Genomic DNA, 22340 nt, shown 5'->3' with positions numbered 1-22340 from the left:
ATTCCTCCTAGAGTTGCTGCTAAAAGCCCAAAACCTGAGTCTCCATACCTCATCCTGTTCCCTTCAATTCCATTCTCCACACCAAAGGTACTGTGAGTTTTCTGAAATTGAAATCTACCCATATCATTCCTCTAATAAAAATTACTTAATCCTTTTGGTCTTCAATATTGAATTTAATGCCTTGGCATAAAATACAAGGCCTTTGATGATCCAGGCATCGTCCATCTCTTGCTGCTCTATACACACCAGAAAACCTCAATTACTTGTAGTTCGCTAAACATACCACATCCTCTCACACCTCCAGGCAGTGCTTATGCTGGCCTTACCTGGTGCATCCTCACCCTCCCTGAACTGAACATGCCATCTTCCGAGTCCTGTGGCCCTACTCGTCCTTCAATGACTCAGCTCAGACACCAAACCCTTCTGAAAGCTTACCCCACTTCCCCACCTCCTAACACAAGCACCCTCTATCTGAAAGTATGTGCGTTTTCTTAACTCTTATTATATCTTGAACATGTTTTAATAGCATTTATGCCATTCTGTGTAATTGTCTGCTTATCTGTCCACTCCCCCATAGCACTGTGATCTTATGGGAAGCAACCTTTTTCTTTTGTGCATCTTCAGCACATGACAAGTTTTGGGAAGCAGTTTGGAACTTTACAAATGTCAATTGAATGGACTAAATGGAGAGAAACGGATGGAGAAAGATGCAAGTCACATGGTGTCTCTTCAAACTTTTCGCTTAATTCATCTTTTTTTATAAATACAAGGATGACTCTTACCTGTTGTAACAGTGTCTGGAGGGATTCAATGCTTAGTGGATGGCAGAGAACATTCTAGTAGTTATCCCAGATGCTGGCATTGTAGTCTTCTATAGGACCAAAAGTGGCATTAGTACATACATCTTTTTGCAAGGTCAAATACCCTACTTTAGCAAGGATGAAATTCCACACAACAATTTACTCTTAAAAAGTGCAAACATGGAGTCTGTTCAGGCCAGTTATTCTGGAAAATCACACCTCTTTTCAGGAAAGAAAGGAGGAAAAGAGGAGTAACCAGCCAGATTGAGTAGTATAATATCATATTAGCTACTGGCTATTGAGGACTTGAAATGCTAGCCATCTGAATGCAAAAGATTTCATTAAAAATTGTATTATTGATTACATGTGGAATTTTTAATATTTTTGATATATTGGGTTAAAGGAAATACTTTATTAAAAGTAATTTCACCTTTTATGTTACTTATTTCAATGTTACTTCTTAAAACTTTAAAAATATATATGTAACTCCCAATATATTTCTATAGAATAGTGCTGATTTAGGAGCTAGAAAACATACTTTTGCTACCATGCTATTTCTATCTTTGGTAGCAAAGCTTTGGAGTTCATGACAATGCATTCTTCTTCATTCAAAGAAGCCTTATTCTGTTCACTTTTCCAATTGAACTCAACCAAAATGTAGTTATTCAAAACAGTGCCATCTACTGAGAGAAAACAGTAATAGCTTTGAAAGTAACTGCTATTTTGAGTCCCGGCATGGGAATTTCTCTCCTACTCCTATTTACGATTAAACAAAAATACAGCAAACCCAGAGTAAGATCATTGTATCAGCTGCCACATTTCAACCTCTGATGGTTGCATACATGCATCTGCCTTCTTTTTATGTCTCTTTATTTTAAATAGCACAGGACAGCAGAAGGCATGGCCAGTCCCCAGCTCAGACCACCTGGGCAGGCTGCATGCCTGGTTGATGATGAAGGGAGAGATGGTGTTCCCAAGCATTTTCTGTAAGAGGCGCTAATTCTTAGTTGTGCTTTCTCTGTCCTGAGCAGATCCTCCTTTGGGGCATTATAGTGCTTGAAGCCTGCCTCTCTGGCTTAAGATAATTTTTTTTATTATACTTTAAGTTTTAGGGTACATGTGCACAATGTGCAGGTTAGTTACATATGTATACATGTGCCATGCTGGTGTGCTGCACCCATTAAGTCGTCATTTAGTATTAGGTATATCTCCTAAAGCTATCCCTCCCCCCTCCCCCCACCCCACAACAGTCCCCAGAGTGTGATGTTCCCCTTCCTGTGTCCATGTGTTCTCATTGTTCAATTCCCACCTATGAGTGAGAACATGCGGTGTTTGGTTTTTTGTTCTTGCGATAGTTTACTGAGAATGATGATTTCCAATTTCATCCATGTCCCTACAAAGGACATTAACTCATCATTTTTTATGGCTGCATAGTATTCCATGGTGTATATGTGCCACATTTTCTTAATCCATTCTATCATTGTTGGACATTTGGGTTGGTTCCAAGTCTTTGCTATTAACACTTCCAAGTGAAGTCTCCAAATCAATTTTTACTCTTGAACACATTCTAAACATCTTTAACCTTAACTGCCATTTCTTAATGACCCCTTTGGAGCCTTTCCTATAGCACATTAGTGGCATCTGCCCTGGAGGGCAGGGGGACAGAGGAATAGGGAACAAGGCGGTCCTTAGAGATATTTTGAGACTACCCACCTTCCTCCTCAAGCACATTCAAAACAATACTCAAAACAGAAGACTCTACATCACTCTTTGGAAATATATTTTCAGAAATCACATCACCTTTTAATTTTTCAGTGGCAAAACACTTTCTATTGACAACATTCCATATCTTAAAGGAGAATTACTAGTTAAGAACAACCAGATTGGTCTTGTTAATAAAAAATTAATGCTAGCCATCTTGGCTAATTATATATGGATACCTGTGTGTGTATATGTATGTGTGCAAACATGGCTGTGCATACACACGTACACACACACTCCTTTGCCCTCCCATCAACATGAAGCATTTCGTCTGTGAAATGGGATTACAGATGATTTTGCTAATTCCCATCTTCATAAATTTCTACATTTCTAAATTTTCCACAATTAACGTGATTAATGTGTATTATGTTTGCAATTTTAAAAAATAAAACAATAAAGTAGAAAAAAGAAAGGAAAAACAGAAGGAAGAAGTAGGGAGGGAAGAATGAGAGAGAGGTGGAGCAGAGACAGAGAGAGGAACAGATAGAAAGAGGGAAGGAGGAAAAGAGAGAGAGCACACTCAGCGAACTGCTAGCTCAAGCCTACACTAGTCAGAACGGGAAGTTAGTCACCCTAAAGCCCTTCTCTCAGACAGCTTAGAGGAAGCATTTAGGAAAATTCTGTAATGCACTCACATGCCATGCATCTGCTCTCTTATATCATCACTAAAGACATTCTCCCCAGAAGGAATGGGTATTAGTGTACGCAGAAAAGATTATTATTTTTCTGTATACTCATTCAAAACAAAGGCTGTTTAGTTGCTTCTACTATTGCCAAACATAAGGTCTAGCCAGAAGCTCTTTGTTTTTTGGCATTGATTTTAATTCTGCTTCTCCAGCTCAGCCTTTGGACGCCCAAAGGTAATAATTTTTTTTAAAGACAACCACAAAATTAATATCCGAGCTCTGCATGGTTTCTTCCTACAAGGAGACATACAGGGATGGTTATATGGTCAATGAAAATCAATACTTTCAAGAATGATATTGACCTGCTAACAAGTGAACAGAATTTCTAGGAGAAAGCAGGGTGCTCTCAAAATTCAAGCTGCATGCGTTTCAGGTTTTTAAAAATGCACTTTATGTTAGAATCCTTACCATGCACTATGACCTGCTGCCTCTGGACTAGCTACATCAATATGAAGGACAAATTTACATCCCAAGGAATGGCCAGTGACAGTCTCTCCAAACCCAGGATCAGACCTGTGGAATGAGCACCAATTTATGCTGATTGATGGCCTTTTGTCACTCTGTCTTAGAGGTTGTGACCATTTGAAACTTCAAAATGGATGAAGTCAAACAGAACAGGCGCTCCTGCTCAATGAAGCAGAGAGACAGGACCAAGAAGCCAACCATTCTGTCAAAAAAGAAAATGTTCTGCCCAGAATCAGGGTTTCAAACCTTCTGACACTTTTCATATCCAATGCATACAAAAATATCTATGATGAATGCAGACAAAACAACTGATTGTCTTTCTTTTACATTAGTACATAAAACTTTAAAAAATAAATAATCCATGCAATCTTTTAACTCAGTAAGTACACTTGCAGGTAATTTTACTTCAAAGTATTTATTATAAATACATAGAATGTTTTTCTAAAATTAAGGGGCTTGATAGACTACTGTTTACAATTTTTTAAAATAGGAAATTGGTTATAAATTATGACTAGTTAAAATAATGTAACAACATGAAATCACTAAAGATTACATTGTAGATTATTTAAAATATATTCAAATAATATAGTAATTTTAAAAAATTCCAAATTGATATCAATGTTATATCACATATATGTATCAACATATGTAAGATATATAGATTTTATAACATATAGACATAGAAATATATATATGTAAACTATATGTACATCAAGAAAAAAAAGCACTGACATAATACATACAAAAATGTTAATAATGAACATCCCAATAGTGGAATTACAGATGATGTTTTAGTTTTCTTATATATCTAGATTCCCCAAAATTACCAAGTTAACATATAATGTTTATATATGTAAAAATGTTCATAATTATAGTCTGTTAATTTCTGTTTCAGTATATACTTCTATTTATTGGAGATCAGTATCTCTACTAAGGTCTAAGAAATACCATATGTAAACATATTTCTTATTGTAACAAGACTTTCCATGCCGAGGGTGGCCTGACCACCAAAGGGTTGTGGACTCATGCCCTTGTATAAATAAAATATTAACAGAGCTCTGCTTGGGGTTACAAAGCTGGTAAGGAAGGATACCTGTAATACTTTAACAGTATCAAAGAGAAGAGTTTATGAACATTACAATGCTCAAACAGATTTACACTATCAGTTACCATTAACAAGCAAATATCTCTTAATCACAATTGTATTAAGCATGAAAATTGGATACTTCCAGGAATATGATTTCCAGAAGGCATGAATTTAAAGAGATAGAAAAAAGAAGTAATTTAAGCATGGAGTTGTAAATTCCCTCAACACATTTGTCTTTACCCCTTCATCCCAGTCGGCATGGCAGAAACAGAAATGCATAAAAATGCCTAGATTAATGTTTTCTCAATATAACGGGGATGGGGGGAATTGGAAAGTTTACAGCTGTGGGAGCAATGCCTACCTTCAGTTACGTCCAGGAAGCAATAAGATTTTCCTTGGTCAAAGAGTAACTTTACAAGTCTTGGACAAATTCCAAATAAAGTTTTGTTTCATGTTTCACTGATGAGAATTATAATGTATGAGCCTCTGAAATGTAAACTTGGGATGTTGTATATTGACTCTGATTTTTTAATGGATTGCTGGTTATTCTGCATTTGCATAGTTACATTCTAGACCATTTGCCAATCTTTTCTATCTTTCTGTATTTCCTGGGAGGCTGATCTACACAAAGGACATCACTAGGGCTCCCTTGCTGATTGATTTCCAATTGGTTTCAGCCAGCGAGCAATCACCAAAAGACCAGAAGCCAGAAGACAGAGAGTAGGGCATTATTTCCTGCTTCCTCCTGTACCATGCCTCTGGTAGCAGCCATGACCTTTCACAACTGCAGCTGCCTCCAGGTGGCCCTTCTTCCATGGCTTCAGCTCCCACAGCAATTCCTCATGCCCCTCTGCTTTAGGGTTGTCAATCACTTATTCCCCTACGAGTCTCTAGGTGTCTAATCACTGCTCCAGGGAATGGAAGATCTTGCTAATTAATACCCCTAAATATTATTTATAATTATATGCATATACGTATACATATTTTAACATAGTATATATTACTGATATATAAGATTAATATCTTATATAAATCATGTAATGTATATTCTATAAATGTGAAAAGAATTATGGAAAATATTCTCAAGGAAGACACTGTATATGTATACGTGTGTGTGTGTGTATCTATATATGCATAGAGAGAAATAAAGAGAAAGATGGATGTACTACCTCAAAAATTTGGGATTTGTTGTTTAGCTCACATAGCTGGGAGTGGCTCTAACGATTTGGTTGTTTGATTAGTTGAAGCCTGCATCTGTGGTGGCCTGTAAGCACAGTTGAGATGGAAGCTTCCTTGGCATATTGTAAATTAAGGAAACTGGAGGCTTAAGTAGATGGACATGGGAGAGTGGACCTCTCATGTGCAACACACTTAGCTACCTCCTAACCTCACCCCATAGCAAAGCAAAGAGAAACAGATTGGCAAGAGTCTTCCCAGCGTCTCTGAAGAGCTCTGTGTGGCTACTCTATGTAGCCTTGAAATGATGATGAGAGATTTTGCCATTGATCTGGCTGTTCTGATTTCAATAGCAATGATGCTATTTCAGGGTGGCAGGGACCCAGTTGTGAGGCTTAATTATCAGAGACAAAGTTGGCTCAATTTCTGTGATAGACCACAGAGATGCAGTAGCAATCGGAGGGTACTGACACTTAGAAATCTGTGGAGGCTTATTACTGGCTTCCTATGAATAAAATAGATGGGTGGCCAAAAATGACATGACTTGATTAATATAATCCAGAAATCACTATCTCTGATGGAAAAAAATGCAACTTCACAGAGGTGCTGGTATAAATCCATAGGCAGATCCCATACCTAAGCCAGTTTACAGATCCTGAGCCCCTTGAGTGAGGAGAGAGTCGAGGAACTATTGGGATAGTATCCTGAAACTTGACCTCAAGTATGTGCTGTAAATCTCCCCAGTTCTTTCCCAGAGTAACCTGCATCTATTTAAAGACTGACTATGTGAATGAGAGATGCCCAGACCTTCAGGGGGTTCTTAGGTGTTAGCTCTGAATTGACACTTATCCTAAGAACACAATGGTTGAATGGTCACAGTGAGGATTTATGGGAAGACGCTCAATAAAGAGTATATCTAAATTTGTCTCACAGTGGCCCTGTAGACTGCCAGATCTATTTTATGGTATGTCCATGGTTTCTGCAGGTGTAATTGGAATAAATGCATTTAGAACTGGTATTACTCCCACGTCGATCCCCTGCAGTCTGGAGTAAAGACTACCGTGGTAGAAAGGGCCAAGTGGAGCTGTTGGATCTGCCTGTTCCACCTCTGGACAAACTGGTAAATCAAAAGCAATACTGTACTTCTGGGAGAAATAGCATAGCTTAGTGATACCATAAAGGACTTTTAAAATGCAAGAATGGTGAATCTGAATGACACTTAAGAATAGCTGTGATGGCCGGCTGCGGTGGTTCATGCCTGTAATCCCAACACTTTGGGAGGCTGAAGTGGGCAGATCACCTGAGATTGGGAGTTCGAGACCAGCCCGACCAACATGGAGAAACCGTGTCTCTACTAAAAATACAAAATTAGCCAGACATAGTGGCACATGCCTGTAATCCCATCTACTTGGGAGGCTGAGACAGAAGAATCACTTGAACCTGGGAGACAGAGGTTGCAGTGAGCCAAGACTGTGCCATTGTACTCCAGCCTGGGTGAAAGAGTGAGACTCCGTCTCAAAAAAAAAAAAAAAAAAAAAGAATAGCTGTGAGTTGTTATAAATTTAGTCAAGCTGTGATTTAAAAGTAATGTATTTATTGAACAGACCAACACAACCCCTAGCACCTGGTATGCTAATATTTACTAGGAATACACTTTTCCCCCAACTCAATTAGTCAATACAAGTAGAAGTGGTTTTCCTTCACCTGGCAGAGATGGCAGTACATCCTTACTGGCTAACTAGTCATTGGCTATGACAACTGTCCTCCTTTACCTTATATAGTGGGCAGACCTTGATCATCTGATCCAGTATGGTGAGTAAATTATATAGATAGCAACAGGAAATACCAAATAGCCCAGTTTTCTTGTTGTAAGAGTGAGAAAAAATAACACATGAAATTCAAAGGCATAACTCATTAGTGAAGTTTCCAGAGATCAGCGGTCTTGGTTAAGCAGATTATAACCTCTAAAGTGAAAGAGTTGCTGCACTTAGCACTGACTATGAGAAATGTACATATTTGGACATACTTATAGTTGAACTCCACAGGAATAGAGATGGCAGCTATTATCAGGAGTATAGCTTGTGCAACTATCCTGAGACAGAAAAGAACTTGACTTGTACTAGGAATGGAGAAAAAAAACAGGGTGACCATAAAGTAGGTAGCAGAAAGGAAGGTGAGTATGTGATGAAGTTGAAGGGTTAGGATAAACCTGGATCCCAGGCCTCACAAGCTGCAGTAAAGACTTTTAATTTGATTCCAAGTGCAGCTGCAGAGTTCTAAACCGGGAGTGGGAGCAAGTGGGTCTGGTGCAATTTGATTTGTGTTTGTAAACAGTGAGTCTAGCTACAAAGAGAAGGATTGAAAGAAAAGATTAGGAAGATTAGAGGCACTAATTTGACAGAGGAAATAAAGGACATAATACTAGATTTGGTGTGTTGCCTTATTTATTGGTAAATTGTATAGGTGTGCTGCTATCATTAGCTAAAGTCTCAAGATAAGATATACTTTGAGCGGGAAGTATCAACAATAATGGATGTAACTAACCTTGCATTTCCAATTTATTAGAATGGCATCTTGGATCATGGATTGAATCCTGAAACAGAGGAAGGACACTGAAGGAAAGACTGGGAAAACCTGACTGAGGTCTGGAGTGTAGTTAGTGATACTATACCAAGACTAATTTCTTAGTTTTGATAATTTGTTAACAGTTATGTTAACATTGGGGGTAGCTGTGCAAGGGGTGTGAGAATGCTGTTATATCTTTAACCTTGGCCCATGGTTAAGGTGTTTCCAGTGTAAGGTCACTGTTATTCCTTGTAGTTAACATATATTTGGCACCACAGGATTCATTCTGGAATTCTTGGCTTATTTATAACTTTTTTTCTTTTTCTAGTAATGAGAAACCTGGCTTTCATGCAGAGTTTACAAACGCCAATTTAAACTTTTGTTTTGTCATATGCAATAATTTTATTACCTGTATTTATTTCAGAGCTTATGAATTTTTAATTATTCTAAGGGCTAACACAGAACTTTTTCATGTTTTCTACTCTTCAAGAGTAGGTAAGACTTTAGTTTGTAATACATTACAAGAGGAATCCTGTGGTTCTCTAAGAGCTAATTTGTCTTGGCAAAAGGCCTTAGCGAGCTGTGAGTGGTGGCTCATGCCTGGAATCCCAGCACTTTGATCTGAGACGGCTGGATCACCTGAGGCCAGAAGTTTGAGACCAGTTTGGCCAACATGGCGAAACTCCATCTCTGCTAAAAATACAAAAAATTAGCCAGGCATAATGGCATGCACCTGTAGTCCCAGCTACTTGGGAGGCTGAGGCAGGAGAATTGCTTGAACCTCGGAAGTGGAGGTTGCAGTGAGCCGAGATTGTGCCACTGCACTCCAGCCTGGGAAACAGCGAGACTGTCTCAAAACAAACAAAAAAAACAAAAACAAAAAACCCCCAAAAAACAAAAAAATTAGACGGGCGTGGTGGCATGCACCTATAGTCCCAGCTACTCAGGAGGCTGAGGCAGGAGAATCGCTTGAACCCAGGAGTTGGAGGTTGCACTGAGCAGAGATCATGCCGCTGCACTCTAGCCTGGGTGACACAGTGAGTATCCATCTCAAAACAACAACAACAAGAACAAAAACAAATTTAAAAACCCAACAACAACAAAACCAGCAAACAAAAAAACTAAACAGGCTTTAGGGAAAGAGCAATCTAATTATCTGATTATATGATTGGCACTAAGATGGGAATGACTCTGGCCTAATTTCTTCAATTTACATTTTAAAATAGGAGCTTAGTTAGCCCCCAAATAATATTTAATTGATGTATTAGCGTTGGGGAGTGAATATTTTTCAAAGCAGAAGATATTTCTCAATTCTTGCTTACTTTTAGAGGTTGAAGTTCAAGGAAGCCCCTGCCTTGGCACTGTATTCCAGGGAGGTATTTGGAGTTAATTTCAGGGCTTAGCAGTGACTCTTTAGAAAAGCAGTATACGATTGAAATGTAATGTGTTACAAATGAGATCACTACAAGTAATTTAAAAATGTGCTAGTAGTGTTTCTTTTTCGGAGACAGATTCTCGCTCTGAAGCCCAGGCTGGAGTGCAGTGGCACGATCTCAGCTCACTGCAAGCTCCACCTCCCGGGTTCGTGCCATTCTCCTGCCTCAGCCTCCCTAGTAGCTGGGACTACAGGTGCCTGCCACCACTCCTGGCTAATTTTTTGTGTTTTTAGTAGAGACGGGGTTTCACCGTGTTAGCCAGGATGGTCTCGGTCTCCTGACTTCATGATCCTCCCACCTCAGCCTCCCAAAGTGCTGGGATTACAGGAGTGAGCCACCACACCCAGCCTCTAGTAGTACTTTTACCAAAAGTAAATAGAAACATGAAATTAATTTTCACAATACATTTTATTTAAACTAATATGTTCACAATGTTAAAATTTCAACATGTAATCACTATAAAAACTACTAGTGAGATATTTCACATTACTTTTTTCATGTAAGCCTTTGAAATCTGGTGTGTATTTTATATTTACTGTACATCCTGATTTGGAATAACCACATTTCAATCTTTCAATAGCCACATGTGGCTAGTGGCTACTGTGTTAGAGCAGTTCTAGAACAAAGGAGTCCCTTTCAAACTATTTTGAAGTCATCGTCTGTAAGGCAATATGAAAGCTGATCTGAATGATTTCTCCTTTTCCAGGAAAGGAAACAAAAATGAAATCATGTTAGGGCTGCATATTTTATGGATCCCAGGAGAAATACACATAGTCTGAAAGAATGATCTCAGTCAGAAACTCAGAATGAATCATATGAATTAAACATTGGACAATGTCCAATGCTCAGCATGTGTTTTTGGTTTATACTAAGAACATATTATGCCACCAAATACAGATATTTACTATTATACTTAGTGTAGGAGGTATATTGAGACATTGTTCTAGACTACCACAGATCCATATTTTGTGAAAAGTTATATTGCACTTTTTTTTTTTTTTTTGAGAGTGTGCCCAGGCTGGAGTGCAATGGCATGATCTCAGCTCACTCCAGCCTCCGCCCCACCAGGTTCAAGTGATTCTCCTGCCTCAGCCTCCCTAGTAGTTGGGATTACAGGTGCGCACCACCACGTCTGGCTAATTGTTGTATTTTTAGTAGAGACAGGGTTTCGTCATGTTGGCCAGGCTGGTCTCGAACTCCTGACCTCAGGTGATCCACCCACCTCAGCCTCCCAAAGTGTTAGGATTACAGGCATGATCCACCACGCCCAGCCTTATATTTCACTCTTTGGGAATTGTATCTTACTGTAATCTTAAACTACACTAAAATAAATAATGTAAACCTTTTGTCAAATTGCTCAGAATAGGTTTCTACTTTGGTTATAAGGAATAAAATTCATGCTTTTGTGTACACACTAGACATCTAAAGCAATCAACTATAGTTAACAAGCAGTGCTCTTACCAAAAGGTAACTCTTTCTAGAATCTGGCACACCATTTAATATCAGTATGAGCATATGGTGGGTTTAATAATTGTTTTCCATGTTTATAGGTTTTCTTTAGTTTTATAAGCAGTTAAAAAGAATCCCTTTCACTGAAATACAATCTGTGGTGAGACTTCTAGCTTTTCTCGATCTTAGGCTGCTAGATTTATGTCACTGCCAAAGCTATGCAATGGGTGATATTTACACTATGCTCAAACAAAGCAACCAGAAAAACACATCACTGAATAATACAGATATTCTGAAGTCAAGCAAGCCAACTTTCATTAACAGATCAATTTCCTTAGAAAAGTTGATGAAACCAAAGACTGAAGTTCAAACAAAAAGCCCTCTCAAGGGGGTATGAATTTCTGGTAACTTATGGGGTAAGAAAAAGAGCAAGAAACTTGAAAGTAGGGAAGAGAAAAAAGAAAAGGAGGAAGAGGGGATAGCCAGCTCTCAAAAGAGTCTCCAATAGGAAAGCAAAATCTGTATCTAGCCAGTACCAACATGTGAAGAAAGAGTGAGCATAGCAAAATTTAGAAAGGTTGCTTGAAAACCAAACAAAAAACCAAATACCTGTAATCCTAGCACTTTGGGAGGGTGAGGTGGGCGGATTGCCTGCACTCAGGAGTTCAAGACCAGCCTGGGCAACATGGTGAAACCTTGTCTCTACTAAAATCCAAAAAAAAAAAAAAAGAAAAAAAATTAGCCGGGCATGGGCTGGGCGCGGTGGTTCACGCCTGTAATCCCAGCACTTTGGGAGGCAAAGGTGGGCAGATCACGAGGTCAGGAGATCGAGACCATCCTGGCTAACACAGTGAAACTCCATCTGTACTAAAAATACAAAAAATTAGCTGGGCGTGGTGGCGCGTGCCTATAGTCCCAGCTACTCGGGAGGCTGAGGCAGGAGAATCGCTTGAACCCAGGAGGTGGAGGTTGCAGTGAGCTGAGACCATGCCACTGTACTCCAGCCTGGCGACAAAGCGACACTCGTCTCAAAAAAAAAAAAAAAAAAAAAAAAATCTCTTTTGGCCAGGTATGGTGGCTTACACCTGAAATCTCAGCACTTTGGGAGGCCGAGGTGGGTGGATCACTTGAGTCCAGGAGTTCAAGATCAGCCTAGGTAACATGGCAAAACCTCGTCTCTACCAAAAACAAACAAAAATTAGCCGGATGTGGTGGTGCACACCTGTAGTCCCAGCTACTTGGGAGGCTGAGGCAGGAGAACCACCTGAGACCAGGAGGCAGAGATTGCAGAGAACTGAGACTATGCCAAGGCACTCCAGCCTGGGCGACAGAGCAAGACTCTCTCTCTCAAAAAAGAAAAAACAAAAAGCCTCCTTTAAAAAATGCAGTTTGATGCTATAAATTTATCAGTTAATAGTTTTTGGGGCAAAAAATGTTTTCTGACATTTCAATAAGAGCTATAGACGAAGTCCAGCATTAGTCATGACTCTGGACTAAGTCTGGAAATCTGGAATCTCTTCCCAGCTCTGGGAGGTAGAAAGTTTTAAAAAATAAGGTCAAAATGCTGGAAAACATTCAATTTATTTCCTTATTAACACAATTGTTCACTCATAAACGACAGTAACACTTGGTGCTATGGGTCATGCACTGAGGTCAGAACAAGGAACAGAAGAAAATGAGGTAAATTGGTAAATCTTTTTGCAGGCTGAGAAGTGAGAGAATGCTGGCATGCCTACTCTGTGCTGGCTTTTTTTTTTTTTTTTTTTTTGAGATGGGGTCTTGCTCTGTCACCCAGGCTGGAGTGCAGTGGCGCAATCTCGGCTCACTGCAAGCTCCGCCTCCTGGGTTCACGCCATTCTTCTGCCTCAGCCTCCCAAGTAGCTGGGACTACAGGCACCCGCCACCATGCCTGGCTGATTTTTTGTATTTTTAGTAGAGATGGGGTTTCACCGTGTTAGCCAGGATGGTCCCGATCTTCTGACCTTGTGATACGCCCACCTTGGCCTCCCAAAGGCTGGGATTGCAGGTGTGAGCCACTGCATCCAGCCCTCTGTGCTGGGTTTTATTATGTCATCCAATAACTCACAACTATGTAATTTATTTCCTTTTTACAGATAAAGAAATGGGGGCTCAGAGCAGTCAAGAACATGCCCCAAGTTATTCGTCAGTGAGGCGGAAATTGTGGTGTCCTTGTGTAAGTTCACAGTTCATACTTTACCATTATACTGTGCTCCAAACTATCTGATATTTACTTTCAAAGCATGTGTAGGAAGTTTACTATGATGATGCAGAGACATTGTACAGAATCCAGTCCCTTGACTCTCAGGTCCCCAGAACACTCACTTCACGATTTTGTTGACCTCTTATGTCAACTTAAACCTGGCACTCTCTTGGCTGGCTTTCTCTGCTCTTTCTGGGCACTCCAAAGCTTCTGTACTTACATGCTACAATTCCAGTCACAGGAAGATGCTGAGTTCTTTAGTCCCAGATCCATATTCCTGAGAAAACCTAATTGCCTAGGCTCAGGTCATAACTCTGTGTCTGTTTCAGTTGATTATGGCTGGGCCTACTGCCCCTCTGTATAGTGGTGGGGCAGAAGTTCCCAGAGAGAGGCAGGGGTGACAGAGACTGTTGTCTCAAATGCTAGGCAGACATCTGGAGTGGTAACCACTACATCTGTTCACAGTGAGCACATCCTTGCAGGGAAACTGGGTTAATCATCTCTATTATTGAAACTCAGAGGTATAGTGTTTCTTCATAGGAATTTTCTTTCCTTATTTGAGATGGGGGTCTCACTTTGTTGCCCAGGCTGGAGTGCAGTGGTGTGTGATCTTGGCTGACTGCAGCCTCCCCTCCCGAGTTCAAGCGATTCTCCTACCTCAGCCTGCTGAGTAGCTGGGACTACAGGCATGGGCCAACATGCCTGGCTAATTTTTGTATTTTTCGTAGAGACAAGTTTTCACCATATTGGCCAGGCTGGTCTTGGACTCCTGACCTCAGGTGATCTGCCCACCCTGGCCTCCCTAAGTGCCGGGATTACAGGTGTGAGCCATCGCGCCCAGCCTATTTATAGGAATTTTCTATAGGTATATAAGTAATAATTTGAAGGTCACAACTAGATGCCTTTTCATGTAACCGTATCTTGAATGGAACAAATATTTTCTTTCTACATAATTATACATAAATAACCCAATGCTTTTTAATACCCATGAAAAACCATTAGCTCAAAGACACTTGCAAAATGGTATCAGGTTGTTTTCCTTGGTGTGTATTAAGTTTGAAGCAAAGGGGATTTTCACATACCAAGACAAAGTAGAAGTCTTCCACCAAGTTGAAATCATCACATTGCAATTTAATCATATGATACAACCAATTTTTTGATGTGTTATGCCATTCGCCAAATACCAAAAATTTTTTAGGGGAAACTTTACATCCTCAATACTATACACTTCCAGCTACATCACCACCTAACAGGGACTTTAAAAAGAATACAAAGTACGGTATGCCTTCTCAGTGCCTTGTTAGTAATTCAGTTACAGTTCTGCCGAACTTTCTTTAAAGGAATACAATTCTCAATCTTACACGGTTCAGAGCACAAGCATAGCTTATTGTATACAAGAGATGTGCATCAGTTCCCACTCCTCAGGGACTGTATGAATTTGGCTTTATTTTGTTTTTTTGACAGAGTCTCACTCTGTCACCAGGCTGGAGTGCAGTAGTGTGATCTCAGCTCACTGGACTCTGCCACCTGGGTTCAAGTGATTCTCCTGCCTCAGCCTCCCAAGTAGCTAGGACTACAGGTGCACACCATCATGCCCAGCTGATTTTTTGTGTGTTTTTAGTAGAGACGGGGTTTCACCATGTTGGCCAGGATGGTCTTGATCTCTTGACCTCATGATCTACCCGCTTTGGCCTCCCAAGGCGCTGGGATTACAGGCATGAGCCACTGTGCTGGGCCAAATTTGGTTCTTAGAAACGAAGGAGTGATGTGTGCACCAGGCCCAGGGCTGAAGAGCTGCTTCTCACTAGATGCCTCTCTTGGTCTGGCTTCTGTGTCCAGTCCTATGCAGGGTTAGCTCTGTTCCTCCTCCTTGTGGCATCTGTGTTTCTCTTTCTGCTCTGTCTCTCCCCTTCTCCTAGTCCAAACATCCAAAGAAATCAATTACCTCCAGGAGATCGAGACCATCCAGGCTAACACGGTGAAACCCCGTCTCTACTAAAAATACAAAAAATTAGCCGGGCATGGTGGTGGGTGCCTGTAGTCCCAGCTACGTAGGAGGCTGAGGCAGGAGAATGGCGTGAACCTGGGAGGCAGAGCTTGCAGTGAGCCGAGATCGCGCCATTGCACTCACACCTGGGCGACAGAGCAAGACTCTGTCTCAAAAAAAAAAAAAAAATTAATGACCTCTGCCCCTAACTGAACAAAGCCCTTCATCTAAGGCCACCCTTTGGTTGGCAGCCTTAGCCAGACATCTGCTTCTGGTCAAATCAATGTCTTGTCCACAGGGAGGCCCAGCGCTGTTTCTGGTTTTAGCTGGATGCAGGGTGTCAGACATGGCAGGTACTATGGTCTACCTGGCGGGTATCAAAGAGTTGGTCGATGTTCTCTCAACAACCTAATAGGGACCAATCGTGTAAGGCCAGTAGTAAAGGAGTTTGAAGTTCCCTTTCAGAAACCAATTAACAACCCCAAAGAGACAGTGGGTAACATAAAAGAGCAGCCATAAAAATATACAGTTAAACATATTTAATAGAAATATTAAAATAATCACTACACTTCCTCTCATTGCAGAAACCATGAAAGAATATGCCTTTTGTAATCAAAGTAATTTTTTATCATGCAAAAAAGTATTTTGTTATGACATTCGTAAGTGGAGACTGTATTTCAAAACAAGTTTATACAGACTTCAAAAGGTCTAAAGTCAAAGTGAAATATATTTAAATACGATTAGTTACATCGTATGCAGCTGGCATACTCATATTCACAGTTTATAAAGTAAAAAAACTAAACTCTTCATGTCGGCTCTGAAATAGATGCATTTTCATTCATACATTCGCTAGTTAGGTCTGTTCTTCTAAGGAGGAAAGACGAGATACATGAGATATTTTTAAAAGAACAAACTCAACATATCAGCAGCAAATTTCAGTTAAACTAAATTGGAAACCAATGTTCTGTGTAACCAAAGTGCAAAGTCAGTTCCCCAGCTCAGAAAGAAAATTAAGAGTATAAACTGAAGGCTTAAGAGAACTTCAGAGAGCATACTGTGTGATTAATACATAAATATTAAAAATTATCCAATTTTTGATTTAAGAACAACACAGTTTGGATCTAGTCATTAAAACATATGCACAGGTGTCAAAGGCAAGTAACACTACCACCTAAGGTTATTCGGAGGAACTGTGAAGATGTAGCACGGACCTCTAAGGTGTCTAAAATCCCTTCTGATGGAAAGCTTATGGAACACTATCTGCCAAAAACACTGAAAGCACCAGTTTTATATTTAGATCCAATGCTGAGTGATATAGTCACTGTTGGGATAGGTTTTTATTTGGGAAAATGGAGAGGATTCTCAAAACAGATTCATGGCTTGCATGCAGTGACACCCTATCAAGAGCCTGGAAAGACACCATGAAATCACCTCAACTCAAGTGGTGGGCCCACCTATTCATAGTCAGTGTTACACTAGCCAGCTCTAGGGCTCTGACAACATAATGAGTTTTGAGATAGTATACTTTAAAGAAAAAAAGGAGTTTATTTTAAAGCAAATAACTAAACTGTATTTTAACTTAGCATAATTCACTGCAGCATATTTACTTCATAGCCCCTTAACATGTCACTTTTACCAACAAAGCTTTTTCCTTCATATTCTAATCACAAAAATTTCTCAACAATTTATAACAATCTGTAAATCTGACCTTGCAATAAACAGTCATAAAACGTTATTTTTATTACTATTATTATTTTTAGGGACAAGGTCTCGCTCTGTTCCCCGAGCTGGAGTGCAGTGGTACAATCACAGCTCACTAGCCTCAAGCGATTCTCCAGCCTCAGCCTCCCAAAGTAGTGGGATTTCAGGCATGAATCACCACACCTGGCCTTGAAACATTATTTTTAAAGCCTAAATTCCAGTTGGTATGGTACCAAAATTTAGTTTAACTTCAAAATTCACAGTACTGCTGAGAAATGCGCGGGTCCTGAGGTTCCAGAGAAGTGGGGAGTGAATTCATTCCTGTTGGTTTTATTCTGGCAGCATGCATGGGAGATCACATGAGTTAGAGGGCTGTGGCCTGGTATCAACACTTCAAGCTGTTGTACTTTTACTTCAAGTTGAAACTTTTAAAATACATCTGTCATACAGATGTACAAATATATGTAAATGCAAACATATATACACACTTTTTGACAAAAGAATGATGATAACACACACGAACCATTTTTGTAAACAGATTCTATTTGGTTAATAACAGTATTCCTTCCATCAACCGATTGGAAGTCCAAACCAACTACGAAGATAGGATGCTCATCCAGAATAACGGGAAGCATTTTCTTCCTCATCTTTGGAAAGTAAAACAAAGAAAAAAGAAAAAAGAGAGTATTAAAATTTCTCAATGTAAAAATCTATATTTTAGAACCACTCTACAATATAAGCAAATAATGTCTTTTTTACTGATCACATGCCTTTTTTGGTAGGGGGGAGGGTTCTTTTTTTTTTTTTTTTTTGAGATAGGGTCTTGCTCTGTCACCCAGGCTTGAGTGCAGTGGCGTGATGAGACTTCAATGCAGCCTTGATCTCCCAGGCTCAAGTGATTCTCCCACCTCAGCCTCCCAAGCAACTGGGACCACAAGGTGTGTACCACCATGCCTGGGTAATTTTTTGTTTTTTTGTAGAGATGCAGGTCTCACTGTTTTCCAGGCTGGTCTCAAATTCCTGGGCTCAAGTGATCCTCCCACTTCAGCCTCACAGTGTTGGGATTGCAGTCACGAGCCACCGTACCCAACCATATGTCATTCTTTAGACACACTGCTTACTAAATTTCTCTTTTTAAAGGATATACTGAATTTCCGGTTGAGCCAACTTAACAGCTAATTTTCTATTTTAGCTTTAAAACATTGATAAGCAACATGAAGCAATCTAGAACTTATTAAATGGCTTTATTAAAGCAATCCAGCTATGAAAATTATGCAGAAATGATTATCTACAAACAATCTTACCAGCACATAAGAAATTCTTCCTCTATTCTGAAATACCATCTTCTCACAATATACTTTGATGTTATGAATCAATGTCTGTTCTTGAACATTATTTATTGTCTTTCTCTATTAAACAATTCCAAAATAAAATTTCCAGCACAACTAAATATTGTTGACGATAAGAGGATTTTAAAAAAAATTCTTTTAAAACAGAAGCTTATATACAACTTAGAATCTAAAACCAATAGATTTATGGTAAACCTTAAAACTGAACCAAAACAAACAAAAACCAAAGTTTTAATCATTTAAAAATCATGTTTTTTGAGGTACAACTTACTTATAGTAAAACCTGCCCTTTTCAGCATATAGCACTGAGTCTTGACAAATGCACAGTTATGTACCACCACCGACCAAGGCCTGGCACATTTTTACCTCCTCAAAGTTCTCCCTGGCTGCTTCTCCCACTCCTTGGCAACCACTAACCTGTTTTCTGTCCTTATAGTTCTGCTTTTTTCAGAGTGTCATATAAGTAGAATCACACTGTACATAGTATTTTGAGTCTGACCTCTGTCAACTGGCATAATGCATTTGAGAATTATCCATGTTGCTGAACTGGCAGTGCATTCTTTTTTATTGCTGAGCAGTATTCAATTGCATGGCTGTACCAGTTTGTTTATTCATTTGCCAGTTGAAGGATAACTGAGATCTTCCTCGTTTTTAGCAATTTTAAAGAAAGTTTCTATGAATAATTGTGTACAGGTTTTTAATTAAATGTTTTGGAGATATAATTCATATACCACATAATTCACCTTTTTAAAGTGCATAATTCACTGGTTTTTAATATATTCACAAGGTTTGTGCCTAGGTTTTTGTGTGAATACTGGTTTTCATTCCTCTTGGATAAAGATTTAATTTGGTATTACCCTTCCAGACACCTTTCTGTGTTTTCATACATATATATGTATGACAGTTTGACCTTAGGCAGAGTAGCATTTTCAAAATTTTACATGGGGAAACTTTCTAGAGTTAAAGCCATTTTATTTTTCTGTTCTGTCTGGTTTTATCTGCGTGTTATTTACAATCTGCTGCGTAACAAATTACTACAAACTTAGTACCTTAACACATATTTATTTCACAGTTTCTGTGGGTCAGGAGATCAGAAATGGTTCTATTTCAAGGTCTCTCACAGGGCTGCAATCAAGATGTTGGCATGGCTGGGGTCTCATCTGAAGGCTGGAATGGAGAAGAATCTACTTCCAAACTTATGTGGTAGTTGGAAGAATTTAGTTCCTCAAGGCTGCTAAACTGATGGCCTGTGTTCCTTGCCTCTGGGATGGTAGCTTGCTTCAACAAAGTGTGCAAACAGAGAAGACAGAGAGAGTCCGCTAGCAAGATAGAAGCCACAATCTCTTGTAATCTATCATTCTTGCTGTATTCTACTGGTTAAAAATAACTCATTAGGTTAGCCTACTGGCTCTCAAGGGGAAGAGATTATACAAAGGCATGCATTTCTGGAGGAGGGAATGAGGGCAAAGAATTCTGAAAAGTCTGTCTTCCACAATCTGAAGAACTTCTAGAAAGTAGGAGGAAGCGATATTGCTTAGGGATGGACAACTTGGCACTGGTTATGTGTTCCAAGTGAGGTAACCTTGTTCCCAAGAATAGAGAGAACCAGACGACTGTAAACATCTCCCTAAACTGAAATGCAGACTGTTGTATGTTCACCTGAAATGAATGGTGTAAGCTGAATATAAGATTTTTGACAAAATAAAAATTTTGCTGTGTTCTCAGATCTGGCAGGCTCCTGCCCTTGTGCAAACAATGTTCCTGGCAGCTATTCATCTCCTTAGGTAAATAAGAATTGGAGAAAAGCTGTGCTTAGATAGGGTGCATTTGCTCTTGCCTTGGAAGACTGTTTTCTGATAAGGTTCTATATCCTCTGCAAATCAAATCAGGCACTTACAGTGTGAGTATGCATTCTCTTCCTGCCAGTCTGGAGATGATCAAAAAGCCTATAACAGGCTTGGCCTATTTTCCTATTGGGTTGCTGGGCTTTTTTTCTTTATTTACTTGTAGAGAGTTTTAGACCTCTGTGTATGTATGGTGTACAAGTGACAATATTCAGATCTGTAAACTGTAACCCAGTCTGGGAGCAAAGAAGATATAGAAAAATGACTTTTACTTCCGGCTTGAGTAGTAAAATTGAGATTCAAATTTTGCATATAGAAGTACTATATGGCTAACTTATTTGGGGAGCAAAGCTGACTTACCATAAGTCTATCTCAAATAGAAATGAAACACTCAATTTGTGAAATATGCTGAGTTTTAATGCGTGTGGGGGCAGGGTGAATTAACATTTGTGATGCAAGGAGAAGAGCAATCTATACTTACCACTGTCTATTTGACATTGTTTGGGGACTACTGCTACACTCTAAGTCATTTTACCTTATAACGCAGAGTTGTAACACGCTACTCTGAGCAGCTCATGACATCTGCTTGAAATTTAAGTTGGGCCCCTAATATGTGTTTATTATAAAGATTTTGATGCTGCTTTTCAGAGTTGGGTAACCTACTTTACCCCCTAAGCTAATGTTTCCCAAATACACCCAAACCCACAGAAAGGAAAACTATTCCTCATTAACTCACAGCCAACATCATAAACATTTTATATCTAGAGCTGATGATACAGTCAGGTATTTACCAACACTCATGTATATATGTAGAGTTTCAAGAAATAATTGCTTATCCTTACCAGATTCAACATATTCTAACGTTTCACATATTATTTTTATTTCTTAATATTTTTTTAAAGATGGGGTTTTACTCTGTTGCCCAGGCTGAAATGCAGTGGCGTGACCAGGATTTCGACCAGAAGTTTGACTGCAGCCTCAAACTCCTTATAACAAACAATCCTGCTGCCTTAGCCTCCCGAGTAGCTAGGACTATGGGCACATGCCACCAGATCTGGCATATTTTAAAATTTTTGTAGACATAGGGTCTCGCCATGTTGCCCAGGCTGATTCTGAACTCCTGTTCTCAAGCAATCCTCCTGCCTGGTCTTCCCAAACTGTTGGGCTTACAGGTGTGAGTCACTGAGCCCAGCTTGTATTCTTTTGATTTAAAAAAAAATATTCTGAATGTGATCCACCAAATTAATTTCACCATCCACTAATAGGTAGCAACCTGAATGAAAAATACTGTTATAAACTTTACACAAAACCAGAGATTATAAACATTTGCTTCCAAGGAGATGAGAGAGGCAAAAGGTACTTGTTTGCTCTGATGGGCCCTGTTTCCTTCAGTGCCAGGAAGAGTGGCTCTCAGACCTTTCTTCTGGCATCCCTCATGTATGCAGTGTTGGTTATTATTTTCAAGGCCTTGGTAACAAAATGCCCCTAGTGTGACCAGTCAGACTGACAGTCCATATCTGTAATATGGTGGTAAGTTTCCTTTGCATGTCTTTCTTTCTGGCATCTTAGACCTTTTACCTAGGAAATTTTCTTTTTGCTTTAAGTACATCATTAAGAATTTTCAGTGAAGGCAGATTCTTAAAGTTTTTGTTTTCCAGAAGAGATCTTGGAAAATATAAAAGGTTGGCAGTTATTTCTTTTAGTACATGAGATAGTATTACACCAATGCTGTTGAGAAGTCTATTGTGAGGCAATGTGTCTTCTTTCTCTGGCTGCTTTTGAGATTTCTCTGTCTTTTTTAGGGGCAGTTTTA

At 39.4% G+C, this 22340-nt stretch overlaps 1 protein-coding gene and 1 long non-coding RNA gene across 8 annotated transcripts in view; one reads left to right on the top strand and one right to left on the bottom strand.

Moving 5' to 3' along the window:
* LOC117978972 (uncharacterized) overlaps positions 1-22340 on the top strand; it is a 141002-nt gene that overhangs the window by 81603 nt on the left and 37059 nt on the right. For 2 of the 4 annotated variants that reach the window (XR_008624290.2, XR_008624291.2), the window contains 4 exons: positions 6961-7095; positions 8541-8618; positions 13540-13619; positions 19756-20409. This is a non-coding gene — a long non-coding RNA (uncharacterized LOC117978972). Of the gene's footprint in view, positions 1-6960; positions 7096-8540; positions 8619-13539; positions 13620-19755; positions 20410-22340 lie in introns of those variants that run through there. The other 2 variants (XR_008624292.2, XR_004669593.3) reach the window with 2 other exon arrangements.
* The window catches only part of LOC129397116 (RANBP2-like and GRIP domain-containing protein 5/6), a 59545-nt gene continuing 53362 nt past the window's right edge, over positions 16158-22340 (bottom strand). For all 4 annotated transcript variants that reach the window (XM_055107467.2, XM_055107468.2, XM_055107469.1 and 1 more), the window contains one exon: positions 16158-17981. In XM_055107467.2, the coding sequence (XP_054963442.1) occupies positions 17947-17981 (35 nt within the window). In that variant the 3' untranslated portion in view covers positions 16158-17946. The remainder of the gene's footprint in view (positions 17982-22340) is intronic.

The sequence above is a fragment of the Pan paniscus genome, chromosome 12 (assembly GCF_029289425.2).
Source record: "Pan paniscus chromosome 12, NHGRI_mPanPan1-v2.0_pri, whole genome shotgun sequence".
In the NCBI taxonomy this organism is placed as follows: Eukaryota; Metazoa; Chordata; class Mammalia; order Primates; family Hominidae; genus Pan; species Pan paniscus.
This window is presented reverse-complemented; position numbering and strand designations above follow the sequence as displayed.